This window comes from Geotrypetes seraphini, chromosome 4 (assembly GCF_902459505.1).
Source record: "Geotrypetes seraphini chromosome 4, aGeoSer1.1, whole genome shotgun sequence".
NCBI lineage: Eukaryota > Metazoa > Chordata > Amphibia > Gymnophiona > Dermophiidae > Geotrypetes > Geotrypetes seraphini.
Window position 1 is genome coordinate 260,399,645 of NC_047087.1, and position 17,804 is coordinate 260,417,448.

At 45.6% G+C, this 17,804-nt stretch overlaps 1 protein-coding gene across 7 annotated transcripts in view; it reads left to right on the plus strand.

Annotated features, from left to right (window-relative positions):
- Positions 1-17,804, plus strand: part of MYOF (myoferlin) — a 278,291-nt gene that overhangs the window by 220,999 nt on the left and 39,488 nt on the right. For all 7 annotated transcript variants that reach the window (XM_033940691.1, XM_033940693.1, XM_033940692.1 and 4 more), the window contains 5 exons: positions 2,599-2,676; positions 11,854-12,035; positions 12,125-12,283; positions 13,729-13,827; positions 17,344-17,505. In XM_033940691.1, the coding sequence (XP_033796582.1) occupies positions 2,599-2,676; positions 11,854-12,035; positions 12,125-12,283; positions 13,729-13,827; positions 17,344-17,505 (680 nt within the window). The remainder of the gene's footprint in view (positions 1-2,598; positions 2,677-11,853; positions 12,036-12,124; positions 12,284-13,728; positions 13,828-17,343; positions 17,506-17,804) is intronic.

The window sequence follows — 17,804 nt, forward strand, 5'->3', positions numbered from 1 at the left end:
ATTTTTGGTTATTATTTTTATTTAGATACATCTAAAAACATAATTGTTTTTTAAAACAACACACATTTTTTAAATTTAAAGACAGACTAAGTAGAGTCTAATTTTACAGTGAGAGGGCAGAGTCTCAGCGGCAAAAACTGGGACTTAACTGTTCATTTTTTTTTTTTTCTACCGTGTTTCCCCGATGATAAGGCAGGGCCATCAAATAAGACAGCCCCCCCTTTTTAGAAAAAAATGTAAAATAAGGCACCCCCCCGCAAATAAGCCACCCACCGATACCTGCGCTTACCCGAATCGGGTGGTACGGTGGGTGACTCCGTGTGGTCCCTGGCACCCCCGACACGATCGGGGCAAGAGGGAGCTCAAGCCCTCTTGCCCCCCCCGACTCCCCGACACGAGCGGGGCAAGAGGGAGCTCAAGCCCTCTTGCCCCCCCCGACCCCCCGACACGATCGGGGCAAGAGGGAGCTCAAGCCCTCTTGCCCCCCCGACTCCCCGACACGATCGGGGCAAAAGGGAGCTCAAGCCCTCTTGCCCCCCCGACTCCCCGACACGATCGGGGCAAAAGGGAGCCCAAGCCCTCTTGCCCCGCCGATTCCCCAACTCCCCGACAATATCGGGCCAGGAGGGAGCCCAAGTCCTCCTGGCCACGGCGACCCCCTAACCCCACCCTGCACTACATTACGGGCAGGAGGGATCCCAGGCCCCCCTGCCCTCGACGCAACCCCCCCCCCCCCCCAACGACCGCCCCCCCCAAGAACCTCCGACCGCCCCCCCAGCCGACCCGCGACCCCCCTGGCCGACCCCCACGACACTCCCAACCCCCTTCCCCGTACCTTTCTGTAGTTGGCCGGACAGACGGGAGCCAAACCCGCCTGTCCGGCAGGCAGCCATTGACGGAATGAGGCCGGATTGGCCCATCCGTCCCAAAGCTCCGCCTACTGGTGGGGCCTAAGGCGCCTGGGCCAATCAGAATAGGCCCGGGAGCCTTAGGTCCCTCCTGGGGGCGGGGCCTGAGGCACATGGGCCCAACCCGACCATGTGCCTCAGGCCCTGCCCCCAGGAGGGACCTAAGGCTCCCGGGCCTATTCTGATTGGCCCAGGCGTCTTAGGCCCCACCAGTAGGCGGAGCTTTGGGACGGATGGGCCAATCTGGCCTCATTCCGTCGATGGCTGCCTGCCGGACAGGCGGGTTTGGCTCCCGTCTGTCCGGCCAACTACAGAAAGGTACGGGGAAGGGGGTTGGGGGTGTCGTGGGGGTCGGCCAGGGGGGTCGCGGGTCGGCTGGGGGGGCGGTCGGAGGTTCTTGGGGGGGGGCGGTCGTTGGGGGGAGGGGGGGTTTGCGTCGAGGGCAGGAGGGCCTGGGATCCCTCCTGCCCGTAATGTAGTGCAGGGTGGGGTTAGGGGGTCGCCGTGGCCAGGAGGACTTGGGCTCCCTCCTGGCCCGATATTGTCGGGGAGTTGGGGAATCGGCGGGGCAAGAGGGCTTGGGCTCCCTTTTGCCCCGATCGTGTCGGGGAGTCGGGGGGGCAAGAGGGCTTGAGCTCCCTCTTGCCCCGATCGTGTCGGGGAGTCGGGGGGGCAAGAGGGAACCAGGCGGAGAGAGGGCAGTTAAGCGCAGTGCCTGCGCGGAAGGATGCAGCTCGGGCGACTTCGTTGTGTGAAACGAAGTTCGTTGTACGGATCAAGACATAAAGTTCGTTGTGCGCAGCGTTCGCTGTGCGAGGCGTCCGTTATGCGAGGCACCACTGTAATGTATTATTAGTTCTTTGGGTCATGAGCAGAAAGGTAAGCACTATAAAATCTTAATGTAATATGAAACACCAGAAACAAGTATCAAACCAATCTTTTATTTTTAATCAATAAGTTAAAAAATATACTATTAGAATGAATTTGACAGAGTGCACGAGTCTTCCTGTACAGACCCCATTTATTTTTATTAGACAATCCAAGTTTACAAATTTATTCCACATTAATATCTACTTGTAACCCGTTCTGAGCTTCTGGGAGAACGGGATAGAAATCAAAATAAATAAATAAATAAATTTGATATACTGGCCATCGACAAGTACCTGGTTGGTTTGCAATGTTAAAATTATAAAGGGGTCCTTTTACAATTAGAATTAGAATTTTAATAGTGTAGATAACATTGGGGTCCTTTTACAAAGGCACATTAGCTGTTTTTAGCGCGTGCCAAACGCTAACGTGCCCATAGACTTATAACTGGGCCCGTTAGCATTTAGCGTGCACTAAAACGGCTAACACGCCTTTGTAAAAGGACCCCAATGTTATCTACAATATTAAAAGATAAAAAGGATCATTAACTTAGGGCTCCTTTTACTAAGGTGCGTTAGCGTTTTTATCGCACGCAGCAGAGTAGCACGCGCTAACCCCACGCTATGCGGCTAGAACTAATGCCAGCTCAATGCTGGCGTTAGAGTCTAGCGCACGCTATTCCGCGCGTTAATGCCCTAACGCAGCTTAGGAAAAGGAGCCCTAAGTATTGCATAGTTGACTGACGAGACTTACTGACTGACATGTTTAGAATGTTTAATTATGCCAACTCTTTTTATGTCCATGTGTTTTGTTTTTTTTAAAGGAGTTTACAGCTATCACTTGCGCTGCTACATTTATCAAGCAAGAAACCTCGCTGCTTTGGACAAGGACAGTTTTTCAGGTATGAACTAAAATAAAGCTTCAGTGACTGAAATTCATAAAATGTAACCGTGAGGCAGCAAATCCACATAAATAAGGAAGCTTTTGCGCAGCCTTTCTTCAAAACCTCATGCAGGTTGTACAGTGACGTATGTTACAGCTGCCAAACACTGAAAAGTAAATTTTGGGGAAGAAAGTGTGGGTGGGTGGGGTGGGCAGCATGGATAGAACAAGCTCCGATCCCGTTTAGGGAGGAGCGAGGCCAAATCGGCCTGAAGCCGGAGCGAATAGATAGGAGGGGGGGGGGGAGGGAGGAGGATAGGAAACGCCAATCAGCGAGGGAGGGGGGAGGGGAGGGTTAGGAGATGAGGGGGAAGCGGAAGGGAGGTCGCCCCTTTTCCCGACGGCGGTCCAGGGAGATCGACGCGACTTCCCTCCCGCTCACTCACTACAGAAATGTGGGTTTTTCTCACCTTGCTGGAGTGCTCCCGCGGAGCCAGAAGTCGGCAGGGCATCATCAGGGCACCTCCGGCTCCAGTATCCGTGAGCCATGTGTGGGCTGGGACGTTGGGCCGCTGCACACGCGGACAGGAGCATTTCCCCACCAGCAACGGAAGGGAGGTAGAGTGGAGTCCCTGGGGCGAGGCGGTTCACGACTAACTTTGTCGAGTCGCCATCCACGTGTGCTGAGGGCCAGGCCCGTCGAGACACCGTGTTTTCCTCCTCTCTGTAAAAAAAAAAAAAGGGAGAAGGTCCGGTGGGTGGGCGAGGAGCTCGCGGCCTCTGGGCTGCTTGTGGTCGCCACCACGTGGCCCGGCGCAGGCTCCTATTCCCCATGCCTGCCGCTTGGGATTCTCTGTTGTGGTTGCCCCTGCGGGGCTTCGGGTGCGCTGTGTGCCGACCGCATGGCCGGAGGGCTGTTGAGGTCGGTCGCGCGGGTGTCCAGCAGCTTGCCGGGGCTGACGGTGACTGACCAGGGTGCTTGGCGTCTCCGGGTGGGAGGGGGAGTATGGCCGACGCGCACGCGGTGTGTAGTGTGCTGGCCGGCATGAGGATTGTGGGAGAGTTGGGCTGAGCGGGGAGGAGAGGTGCTGGGAGTCGCGAGCCTCGTCGCCGCGCAGCCACCACCGCGCCGCCCCAGCGTGCATGGCGGGACTCCTGTTGATCACGCGGGATCGAGCGGAGGGGCCCGCCGGGACGCTGCTTGCGGGGCGGCCCCGCAGGTGGTGTCTGTCTGGCCGGGGGCTGGGTGGAGTCCGCGGCCACTTGGCGCACCCGGCATCGCGGGCCGGGGAGGTGGATGAGGCTTCCTTCACCTAGTCTTTTCTCCGGGCTGCCCATCTCCTGCGGCCCGGCTGCAGTGTTTGTATCCTTGCTATGTAGCTGGGTTGGGGATGATTGCATACTATTAATTTGTTAAATGTGATTATACTGTTTGGCTGCAAATACATATTCGAGGTAACAGAGGTGGGGGGGGGGAGGATTGGGGGATATTTTACTCTGCCCTAGGGTAAATTAATGTTGAACAGAATCTTTTGCACATCTCTGCATTTCATAGATTAGTGTCTGTAGAACTTACATTTCTCACAATAAGCAGTCAACACACATTCAGGAAAAATGTACAATTTAAATGCATGCTTAAAAATCCACAGGGATGACCAATCCATTATCCCTCCAAGAACCACAACATTGTGAATATCTATCATACTGCACACGCTGGTGTATTGGTATTTCATTTACTTTGCTGACGTGACGACATCTGTAAATAGGACCTTTTCTCCACAGAAGGATCTGGGTATCATTGTAGACTATACGATGAAACCTTCCACCCAAACTAGGAATATTATAATGCCCCTGTATCGCTCCATGGTGCAGCCTCATCTGGAGTATTGCGTTCAGTTCTGGTCTCCTTATCTCTAGTGGCATTAGAAAGGATTCAAGAAGAGCCACCAAGATGGTAAAGGGTATGGAAGTGTACTTATCCCAAGCTTTCTTGAATTTGGATACATTTTCACCTCTACCGAAGTCAATTCCAAGCAGTCACTAAGCTTTTCTGTGAAGGAGTATTTTCTGAGGTTACTTCTGAGTCTGTTCCCTTTCAACTTCATCCTAAGCCTCCTCATTCCAGAGATTCCTATCATATGAAAGATACTATTCTCGAGCCCATTTACGCCATGTAGGTATAAAACATCTCTAGCATAACATCCCTATCCGATCTTTCATGCAAAGTATACATATTAAGATCTTTAAGTCTCTTGGTGGGTTTTCCTTCTTCCTTTTCTTCTATTGCACTCTCTCCATGTTTCCAGTGTTGGGCCCCGTTGTTGGTCAGCAGGATCTGCCCTCGGGGTGGAGCTTTCTTCCTTGTCGGTGATTCTTTTCTCGCCAGATCGAGATGGCACCAGGAGGGAGCGGGAGGCTCCTCTCCAGTGGGAAAAGACTGTAGAGAGTGGGGCTCTTCAGCTTTGAGGATAGACGGCTTGGGGGAGATGTGATTGAAGTCTACAAAACCCGGAGTGGAGTAGAAGCGGATCGAATTTTCAAAATTACAGACTGAGGGAGGAAATTACAGGTAAATACTTTTAAAACTTATAGGAGGAAATATTTTCAAATCAGAGAATAAGAGTTGCTGTTGCTGGTTTGGAAAATGTTTGGACGGGTTTCCAGGGATAGGTCCATAGTCTAATATTGAGAAAGACTTGGGAAAAGCCACAGCCTGTTAAAGTACATAGTCTTAAAATTCACTGCTTTTCGGGGTTATCTCTAGCCTAGCCATCTGTCCAATCATCATGTCAGAATGATACTATAACTCTTATCCTGGGGATTTGACTGCGGAGGACCTTTAAATCTATTAACATAGCATTTTGGACAGTTGGTATTATGGGATAGTCTCTTATTAAGTGTCCAAAACAATCAAATCAAAAAAAAAAAAAAAATTTTCTGGACTCATGTTACCCTTGTTTCCTCACACAACTGCCTGGATTATTCTCTCACATAGGTATCTTTCTTTTATTAATTTAGCACCGAAGTTAAGAACATAGGATTTGTGGCTGCGGGGTCGGACCGGCGGTCCAGCGTGCCCAGCAGTCCACTTGTGTGGCGGCTCTGCCTGTATATGATCCGGTTCAGCGGAACTTGTCTGGATTTCTCCTGAATAAATGGAAGGTGTTTTTCCCTTATGATAGATCCCGGAGTATTGTTCCGTTTTTCTACCTCAGTACCTTGAATGTTTCGATCATGTCCCCTCTCATTCTCCTCTGTTTGCGAAAGAAGAGGATGATTTTCGGTAATCTTTCACAGTACGGCACCTCCTCCTACCACGTAACCATCTTTGTCGCATTTCTGGACACACCATGCCTGTAGTACTGATTCCTTCCAGATCTAGCATTCTGTTGGCCCCGGACAGCTTCATCTACTTCCCTTCGGCCTTCCAGCCCCAAGTCCCTCGGCGAGTCTGCTCCCCTGTAAGAAGCCTCATCAAGTCCACCTAGTTTATAGTGAAGTAATAAAAGATGTCATACGGCACTCCATGATGTGTCCCCTGTATCTCAATAAACCGGATGGCGAGGGAGACCCGTCAGGACCATCTAGGCTGCCCATCTGCCGTAACCATTATCTATTTATCCTGAGACCGAGAGATTCAATTCATGCTGGTTGAGTCACAAAGATAGACCCCTTTCCTTAGCCACCAACTTCATCTATGTGAGGTTATGGGAGACACACAATGATATCGGCTGTCATAAATGTTAGCGCATAATTGCTTCATCATTAATATGTTACCCAACGATTTACTATGTCCTCTTCCTGTGGCCTTAGGATGGGCCTAACAGCGGATCTTTTCCGAGTAGGGGCGCCCATGAGTTGGGCGCCAGGAGCAGCTCCTCATCTTAAGTACACCAGGATTACGCATCTAGGTACCATCCTTAACATGGTCAGTTCACCACTTAAAAAACTTTCATCCTCCCTGAATCCTACAATCGAGGGGACCATATCCAGGTAGTATCACTCCCTCTTCAATAAGACTCTTGGTCTCCATGGTATCATTTTCTTCCTCCATTCATCTACGAATTCCTACTTAGCCAGAGGGGAACTACGACATAGACCTTACAGCTTCGAGCCCTCATATTTGGCTTCCTTGATTTTCTCCATGACCATGGCGGCCCCTTATACGGGGTGCTACAGGCAAGGGTTGTGTTGCCCTCACTTCATGCGTACTTCATGCATGTATTAACTGTTTTGTGCTCACTCAATACCACTGTGCTTACGACCTTATTACCTGCAGAACGGGAAGTAAGACGTAGGCCTTGAGCCCTCATTTGCCTCCCTTGAGGTCTCCTTGACCATAACGCGCCCTTATACGGGGTGATGCTACTGACAACAGTGTGTGTACCTCCTCTATTAACTGTTTTCTTGCCTCACTCAACTACTCTCGTCATCAGCTACATGGCCTTGCTATCATCCCTTATCACCTCGCTGATTACCGGAGACCTTAGCCTTAGGACCAGCTTACATCACTCACAGGCATCTGGGAGAGAAGAACGTAAGGAGTCCCCTACTCAGAAGGAAATAACGTAAGGAGTCCCCTACTCAGAGGAGAGTCAACATCTGCGAGGTAAGAACGAACGCTCAGTTTTATGAAGGTTATGAAGGCTGTTATGGGGCGGATGATCGGGCGCTACATAGGGCTCACATAGAGTTTATTGCTGTTTGTAAATCAGGGTCTACATTCGGGTCAGGGGTCTACATTCGGGTTATGGATGTTACAATGCGCGGTTTACATCGTGGATGGTTTATATTAGGTTACATAACCTCAAGAGTGGCACTACCTTACATTTATTGTGGGGTTTATATCTTTACATTATAGTTTAGCCGAAGAACCTTCCCTATTAGGTGACATTACCTCAACAGTGTTTTCCCTAGATTGGTAGCAAAATTACAATCCGAAAATCATGGATACATTCGGTTTATGGAGGTTACTATTCGTTTTACATCAGGTTGAGGGATGGATGTTGGATATACATTCGGTTTATGGATGTTACTATTCGGTTTACATCAGGTTGAGGGATGGCTGTTGCTTGGTGTACCCTCAGCCAGCAGGCTTCCCCTCACTACCTTATTGATATAGAACTCGGAATATACTCAACAAGTTAAATGTAGACGAATGTTATCCTCAGCCTGCAGGCTTCCCCACAGACCAATAATATCCTCAGACAGCAGGCTTCCCCACACTACCTTATTGTGGTCCCATATTATACCCCGGTAAGTATGAAAGGTGTGAGATCTCGCACAGCCGTGGAGATAACTATTATACCCCGGTAAGTATGAAAGGTGTGAGATCTCGCACAGCCGTGGAGATAACTATTATACCCCGGTAAGTATGAAAGGTGTGAGATCTCGCACAGCCGTGGAGATAACTATTATACCCCGGTAAGTATGAAAGGTGTGAGATCTCGCACAGCCGTGGAGATAACTATTATACCCCGGTAAGTATGAAAGGTGTGAGATCTCGCACAGCCGTGGAGATAACTATTATACCCCGGTAAGTATGAAAGGTGTGAGATCTCGCACAGCCGTGGAGATAACTATTATACCCCGGTAAGTATGAAAGGTGTGAGATCTCGCACAGCCGTGGAGATAACTATTATACCCCGGTAAGTATGAAAGGTGTGAGATCTCGCACAGCCGTGGAGATAACTAACTCGCAAGAAACTCATTAGGTGGATGTATATATAATAATAAAACACAAGTCTAATTGCTAGAGGACAGCGGTCTGGATGTATATATAATAATAAAACACAAGTCTAATTGCTAGAGGACAGCGGTCTGCGTCTGTACTGGCGGGGTACACTGCTCCGACATCGGTCTGGATATATGGCATATGTTAACTTGTGCGGGGCCGCAGCCATGACACTTGGGGGGAACCCGCGATAAGCGAGGTTTCGCTATCACGGGTAGTGGCAGGTAAGCACAGCATATGGGTAGAAGGCTGACATCTTTACAGTGGTTAAGACATGGGGCACGTCGCCTTGCTTGGACGGCAGGGGGCCAGGCCATGATCTTCACAACAACGTACAGCTGACGAGGGGACACCTCCTTGAACGGGAAGGGTCCGGTGAGCTGGGGAAGCTTGTACGGCGCCCCACATTGTGCGGGATAGAGAGCCAGATGCTGTGCGCCTGACCATCAGTTCCTTATATGTTGCCTGGTGATGTACATTGTGTGTTATGCCATTTTCTGAAGTGCGGTTACTGTGTATAGTTCATCACCGTTCATGCTTGATTATGATGTTCAGTTGATAACAGTTTGATGTAATTGTGCTGTTATGGCTGCGGCCGAATAAATTCCACTTGAGTTGACAAGCGCCTGAGTGTCATCATTGTGCCACGCTAGACCATGAAGGGTATGAGCAACAGTGCTGAGTGCACGATTTGAGAACAAGCTCCGATCCCGTTTAGGGAGGAGCGAGGCCAAATCGGCCTGAAGCCGGAGCGAATAGATAGGAGGGGGGGGGGGGGAGGGAGGAGGATAGGAAACGCCAATCAGCGAGGGAGGGGGGAGGGGAGGGTTAGGAGATGAGGGGGAAGCGGAAGGGAGGTCGCCCCTTTTCCCGACGGCGGTCCAGGGAGATCGACGCGACTTCCCTCCCGCCCACCCTTCACTACTGTCGCAGCCAGTCTGGCAGGTGGCAGGTAAGCACAGCATATGGGTAGAAGGCTGACATCTTTACAGTGGTTAAGACATGGGGCACGTCGCCTTGCTTGGACGGCAGGGGGCCAGGCCATGATCTTCACAACAACGTACAGCTGACGAGGGGACACCTCCTTGAACGGGAAGGGTCCGGTGAGCTGGGGAAGCTTGTACGGCGCCCCACATTGTGCGGGATAGAGAGCCAGATGCTGTGCGCCTGACCATCAGTTCCTTATATGTTGCCTGGTGATGTACATTGTGTGTTATGCCATTTTCTGAAGTGCGGTTACTGTGTATAGTTCATCACCGTTCATGCTTGATTATGATGTTCAGTTGATAACAGTTTGATGTAATTGTGCTGTTATGGCTGCGGCCGAATAAATTCCACTTGAGTTGACAAGCGCCTGAGTGTCATCATTGTGCCACGCTAGACCATGAAGGGTATGAGCAACAGTGCTGAGTGCACGATTTGGTGTTTAAAACACCTTTACAGAAGCTCATGCAAACCGCTCTGAATAGTCTCCAGAAGCTCACAATAAATATATTGGTGAAAAAACACAAAGGTCACTTGGAATAAGAAGAATCAGAAAAAAATAAATTGCATTAGTAATATGACATTATTATACAGAAAAGTTTGTAACGATCAAATTAACATCAGGAGAGAAGCAATTGGATATTGAATGGAAGCTTTAGTCCAATAGGGAGAGAAGTAAGTAGGGAGCAAAAGCAGGCTATAGGGCTCATTTTCAGAGCATTTGGATACGCAAAGTACCATGGGCTTCTATATGTGTTTAAGGTCCTTGAAAATAAGCCTCTATAGCAGTGGTTCTCAAGAAAGGGACTTGAGGGTAAAAGTGGACATGACATTGAAGCCATCGGCACAATGCGCAGCGGCTGCTAAGAAAGCGAATAGGATGCTAGGAATAATCAAGAAAGGTATTACAAGCAGAACGAAAGAAGTTATCCTGCTGTTGTATCGGGTGATGGTGCGCCCGCATCTGGAGTACTGCATCCAATATTGGTCACCATGCCTAAAGAAGGATATGGCGATACTCGAAAGGGTTCAGAAGAGAGTGACACGTTTGATAAAAGGTATGGAAAAGATTAGAGAGACTGGGGCTTTTTTCGCTGGAGATTTGATAGAGGGGATATGATAGAGACTTACAAGATCACGAAGGGCATAGAGAAAGTGGAGAGGGACAGATTCTTCAAACTTTCGACACCTACAAGAACGAGAGGGCATTGAGAAAAATTAAAAGGGGACAGATTCAGAACCAATGCTAGGAAGTTCTTCTTCACCCAATGGGTGGTGGACACCTGGAACGTGCTTCCAGAGGGAGTGATAGGACAGGGTATGGTATTGGAGTTCAAGAAGGGATTGGACAATTTTCTAAAGGAAAAGGGAATAGAAGGGTATAGGTAGAGGGCTACTATACAGGTCCTGGACCTGATGGGCTGCTGTGTGAGCGGACTGCTGGGCATGATGGACCTCAGGTCTGACCCAGCAGAGGCACAGCTTATGTTCTTATGTTATGTTCTTAACACTATCCTAGGGGACCCCCAGCCAGTTGGGATTTCAGGATATCCCTAATGAATATGCATGAGAGAGATTTACATATAATGGAGGAGACAGGTAAGCAAATATGTCTTATGCATATTCATTAGGGATATCTTGAAAACCCAACTGGCTGGGGGTCCCCCAGGACAGGGTTGAGAACCACTGCTCTATAGAAATATTCCGCTAGATTCTCATTTGAATGAACATAAGCATTGCCTCTGCCGGGTCAGACCAGGGGTCCATCGTGCCCGGCAGTCCGCTCCCGCGGTGGCCCACCAGGTCCATGACCTGAAAGTGTTCCCTACCTAACCTAAAATGTCCATACTCTATTTGCTCAGTGTCCTGTAAGGTAAACCTCTATCTGTACCCTGTTATTCCCTTCGCTTCCAGGAAGTCATCCAGTCCCTTTTTGAACCCCAGAATTGTACTCTGGCTTATCACCTCTCCGGGAAGCGCGTTCCAGGTGTCTACCACCCGCTGAGTGAAGAAGAACTTCCTTGCATTCGTTATGAATCTGTCTCCTCTCAGTTTTTCTGAGTGACCTCTTGTTTTAGTTGTCCCTGCTAGTCTAAAGAATCTGCCCCTCTCCACCTTCTCTATGCCTTTCATGATTTTATAAGTCTGTATCATGTCCCCTCTCAGTCTCCGCTTTTCCAGGGTAAAGAGCCCCAGCCTGTCTAACCGTTCGGCATATGAGAGGTTCTCCATACCCTTTATCATCTGGTTTAGAAATGGAGAATCCTAGTAAGGTGATAACATATCTTTGATTGAGGTCTTCCAAAATGGATAGATAAGTAAATAGCTATTAAGTCAGAAATGCTATTCTTTTAACAGAATTGTTGCTGATTACAATGCAACAAAGTGCCTGAACCTACGCATTAAATGATTTAAATCGATAATTTTCCGGCAATCGGAACAAAGTATTTATTCTGGCCTTAACTTTGGCTCTTTTAGATCCATATGCTCATGTTTCCGTCCTCCATCGAAGCAAAACAACGGAGGTCATCCATGCAACTTTGAATCCTACCTGGGACCAAACTCTAATATTTAATGAAATTGAAATCTATGGACAGCCGCAAGCTGTAGCACAAGACCCACCAGACGTGGTGATAGAAATTTTTGATAGTGATCAAGTGGTACGTAAATCCTTCATTTTGATTCTGTGCATGTTGCATGAATGGTAGCACTCTGTCATGCTTAATCTTTTACCAATTGTTTGACCCAGGGCAAGGATGAGTTTTTGGGAAGGAGTGTATGTCCTCCGATGGTAAAGCTTAATGCAGGAGTAGAGATATCGCCCAAGCTTTTCTGGTATCCCGTTATAAATGGAAATAGAACCTGTGGGGATGTTCTTGTTGCTGCTGAACTTATTCTTTCAGATAAGGTAATTTTTTTAAATTTTTTTTCTATTTTGAATGTAATTATTTTGAAAATGTTTGTTTATTAAAAGCTTTGTATACTGCTATTACTAGGTAAGATCAAAACGGTTTACAATAGTCAATAAACAATCAAACAAAAAACAAGAACCTCCATTAATCAACAGGAAAGGAGACACACAATCACTCAAGACCAAACACTCATCAATTATAATTCTTATTCTTTTTTTTAATGTTTTATTTTATAATTTTCATATATAATTATACAAGCTACAGTATACATCGCAATTGGTTAACAAGGCCCCCACTACAAAAGTAGGGGGGGAGGAGAAAGGCTAAAACAGGGGTGGGCAACTCTGGTCCTCGAGGGCCAGAATCCAGTCGGGTTTTCAGGATTTCCCCAATGAATATGCATGAGATCTATTTGCATGCACTGCTTTCAATGCATATTCATTGGGGAAATCCTGAAAACCCGACTGGATTCCGGCCCTCGAAGACTGGATTTGCCCACCCCTGGGCTAAAGCAACATATCATCAAAGAAATATATACATGTGATGTTCATGAAATGAATCAAAAGAAATTGGAAACAAACAAAAACCCCAAATCCTTTTCACCTTTTGTCCCCATTTAACCATTATAGCTGGAGCTTGATATAATGTACAAATCAATGCACCTCATTTCTCCACTCAAGATAAGTAGCCCAAACTTTGTGAAAGGGTACCACTCTACCATATTTGTATGCAGTCTATTTTGACATTAGGCATATATAATCTAATTTGTACATCACCTTCTTTATTGAAGGAATCTCTGTTTGCTTCCATGATTGGGCCAGTGTCAGTTTAGCAGCTACAAAGATCACCATAGCAAATTTATGAGCCTGAATTGTAACCCCAGGGGGCATATTATGCAACAGACAGCATTCCTGTGTTTTAGGGTAATCTATACCCAACACTTCCCTCAAGGTATGCACTATTTGAATCCAGAACAGATGTATTAATGGACACAGCCACCAAATATGTGTAAACATGCCCTTCTGGCCAAAACTTCTCCAGCAATCATCCTGGACATTCATAAACTTTTTATGAAGGCAGTCAGGAGTAAAATACCATCGATAAAATATTTTATAACCATTTTCCACCAGAGAGGCTGCCACCGATACCTGAAACAAAGATTTATAAATCAAATATAATTTTTATTACATTGTCGTAATATGTTCTCTATACACTGCCCTCCAACCCAGCCAGCCAGTCAGCAGATTGACTGTTCCCCCTTAACTGTATCCCTGACATCCTGTTTGTTTGTCTTGTCTGTTTAGATAGTCTCTGCTGGAAAGAGCTTACAATCTTCTTTGTGACTCTGTACATTGCTGCATAGTCTGGTAGAACTATAGAAATAATTAATAGTAGTAGTGTACAAAAAAAAAGATAATCTCAACCTTATTTTTTAAAATAGGATGGATCTAATCTGCCAATTCTCCCATCTCAAAGAGCACCAATGCTTTACATGGTTCCTCAAGGAATTCGGCCAGTGGTACAGCGCACTGCTATTGAGGTAGGTCTCTTAAGCATTCATATTGATTACTCAAAATGAACGGGATTGCTCCAATCATTTTCTGTTTAGCAGAAAGTGATTTTTCATGCGTGACGAAATAAGTACGCAAAATTGTAATATTGTTTTGTATGCCTTTTACTAACGAGTGTTAAGCCCTTAATGTGTAGTTAACACATGCGAACAGGCTACCACAGAACAGATTAAAGCGATTTGTGGTATTGCATGCATTTCCAAATTTTTAGAAATATTTTGTGGAGGGGGGGTGTTGTGGGTATTCCTTTACTATCTACCTAGCATGTTATGATTAGTGTGATAACTAGATAATGCGAGTTAACACAGGCATACAAATTCTGTATAGGTCTCCCAAAAAATTGGCGCTAAGCGTGATTCTATAAAAGTTGAGTGCACTGTATAGAATCACACTTAGCGCTAGACAGCATTAAACGTCCTAATTTTTAGGCACACCATATTTATGCCAGGGTTTTCTAAATACGTGTGCCTGTCAAAAATAGGCACCTAACTCCAAAACGTACCCCTAACCATGCCCACTTTTAGATAGGTGCTTTGGAGTAGGTGCTTAACTTTCAATTCAGTCCAATTAAAGCCAATTATGAGGTGTTAAGTGCCAACGATTGGCTTAGGCTATTAATTTAGGTGCCTACATTGGCTACCAATGTAGGCGCCTAACTAACTCATAATTGGCAAAAAAAAAATTAATTGGTTGATAGGTGTCTAGCTTCTTAGGCGCAATTCTACACCTATCACATGGTGTCTAGCAGTGCCTAACTCCAAAGTAGATGTGTGTAGAGGCAGAAAAGGGCTTTGGCACCGCTAGGCTAGGATGGGCTGGGGAGGGCTTCAATGGCTGGGAGGGTGTAGATGGGCTAAAGTGAGCTTTGACGGCAACTTCAGTAGTTGGAACCCAAGCACAGTACTGGGTAGAGCTTGAGATTCTTGCCCAGAAATAGCTAAGAAGAAGAAGAAAAAATAATAAATTTAAATTGAATCAGGTTGGGCAGACTTGGATGGACCATTCGGGCCTTTATCTACCATCATCTACTATGTTACTATGTTTTAGGCGTGATTCTCTAAAGGACATAGGCATCTATATTGTAGGCCTTTAAAACCCTGGCACCTACCTTTTAGTCAGGTGTGATTCTGTAATAGGGCCCTAAGTGTGATAGGAGCCTATATTATAGGCGCTATTTACAGAATTTCTCCCTTATTGCCTCCTAAGTAGAAGGCAGTAAGTGGGCCTGGGTTAACTCCTGGAAGTTACCGCACACTAGTGAGAACATTAATGCACAATCTGCAGTAAATCATACTGGGGAATGCCCTTTCTTGATGCAGTTATGGATTTGATGTGCATTAAAATCATGTATTAACCAATGTTAAGCCAAAATGTAATGCCTTTCATTAAAAGGACCCCACTATAAAATATAAGTGCGGAATGTTTGGGGTCTAGTAATTCATTTAATAAAGTGTGGAGTCCATTGACTGCATTTGTTTCCTCGCAATAAGGGTCATCTTTCCTTTTCTTAGATTTCCTTACACATCCAGGGTGGGGGGGGGGGAGGGAAATGTGTTTTGAGAATTTAAATTACTTAATTATAATACTGTAATCACATCATATGTCTTATTGTATTAATAATTGGGAGGAGGATGGGAGAAAATGATTGTTTTATGTATTAATTGTGTAGTTAATAGTGCGTTTTCTGCAGTATTATATGTTCAATTAATTGTATTGCACTGTCAAAGTTTGAAAATCAATAAAGATTTTGAAAAACAAAAAGGACCCCACTATGTTGTACTTTGAATAGAAACTCCCTCAAACCAAAGTGGTTCACAAAAATGCGATTATCAAAATACATCAGACTGAGTATACAATATAGCAATAAAATCATAAAATATATCTAACACATCAGCATATAATTCATGCATTGTATGGTATTATACAGTAGCAAAGTACACTAATAAATTTTAAAATATCTCCCCAAAATATAACTACATCACGAAAAGCAATTCACATATAACAATTTAAAACAATAGCCTAGATTCTTTCTATTTTTTTTTTTTATTCCACTTACTAATCAGTTGTTGGCCCAGACCCACCAGTTCAATTTATTTCACCTGCATCTCTTTGCGATTATTAATTTTAATAATCTATTAATTTTTAAACTGAAACTAAACTCAGATAAGACAAAAATCTTCATGGCAAGCCCAAAAGACAAAATCAACACAACAACAATACACTTAAATGGTCATGATCATCCAATACTAGGAGTCACCCTAGACACCCACCTGACCTTGATCGAACACACAAACTCGGTGACCAAAAAATGCTTCTCCACACTTTGGAAATTAAAACCATCAAAAAATATTTCGACCCTCCATCTTTTAGACTACTGGTACAGTCACTGGTCCTATCCACCTTAGACTACTGCAATATCATCTATGTGGGTATACCCAAAAAAACCGTTAAAAAATTAAGAATAGTGCAAAACAAGGCCATCCGACTAATATTCGGACTAAATAAAAGTGGCCACATTAGTCCCTACTACAAATTACTGCACTGGTTGCCAATTGAGGTACGGATTTTATTCAAGTTTTCCTGCTTTTGCTATAAACTGGTGTGGGGAATGGCCCCAATTTACCTATTACCTCACTTCGAACTTTACTCCCCCATAAGAACAACCAGAAATTGCAACCTCTTTGCCTACCCGAAGGTCATAGGTTGCAAATACAGAACCTTCCTGGATAGAACTTTCAAGTTCCAAGCTGGCAGACAGCAAACCTGGTTAGGCAACTTCACTGACAAAGCCAGGCAGACCTATGGCGCCTTTCGGAAAGAAATCAAGACCGCCCTATTCAATAGATTTATTTCCCAGCCAGACAAAGCCCCCCCCCATCCTAATACTTCTCTCTTTATGCAGATACTACGCTTCTTCACAAATGTATTCTGTTCTTCTCTTGACTATTCAGTGTCTTCCTCACCATCTATATTCTGTAATTCGCTGACCATCCAGCCCCTTTGATGTAAAATGTTCAAGTTTATACTGTAACCTATTTGTAACCTGTAAATACTGATTACTCAGTGACTTCCTACCTGTTCTCACATTGTAATTCGCTGACTGTACAGCTCTCTTTCACTGTAAACCGCCTAGAAATCGCAAGATTATGGCGGTATAGAAAAAATAAAGTTATTATTATTATTATTATTTTCTCAGTTTACATGTTGGCTGTGAAGACGGGTTCTTCCAGTTCTCTGCTCATGTCACGGTCCTAAGGACTTCTGTGATTGTGAAAACAAAATTGCCCATTAGGGAGGCAGAACTTCCAAACTTGCCACTCACAGCCCCTTTCTACTTTGATGTGCAGTTCATGGAAGGAGAGAAGAGCGACCCCAATACCTCAGAGAAATTGCCAACCACAGCAGTCTGCCTGCTATATTATTGGGAAGACTAGTGGTGATTTACTGTGTCAGATTCATTGGCTTTCTTCGTGATTTATTTGCAGATTCTTGCCTGGGGCTTAAGAAACATGAAAACCTACCAACTGGCTTCCGTTACATCCCCTAGTCTCATTGTGGAGTGTGGCGGTGAAATTGTTCAGTCTGCTGTGATCAAAAATCTTAAAAGAACTCCAAATTTCTCGAGTTCTGTTCTCTTCATGAAAGTGGTACTGTATCCGAACCTTGTATCAAGCCTTGTTAACATCATTTCTATTTGGCCTCATTTTCAGTGATGTACTGTAATAGGAGAATGTGAGTGTTTGTTTTCTCTCTCTCTTCTTATTTTCTCTCAAACTCTTGTGGGAAATGTGATTCACATTGAAACATCTATGAAACATCAAACAATTATAAAGGGCTCTGCGTACTGCTGAAGTTGTGTTAAAGTAATTTTCATTAACTAAAGTTTGAAAAGCAGTTTTATTTTGGTGACCTGAATTCACTGTATGCTGATTCAAATTCAACCCCC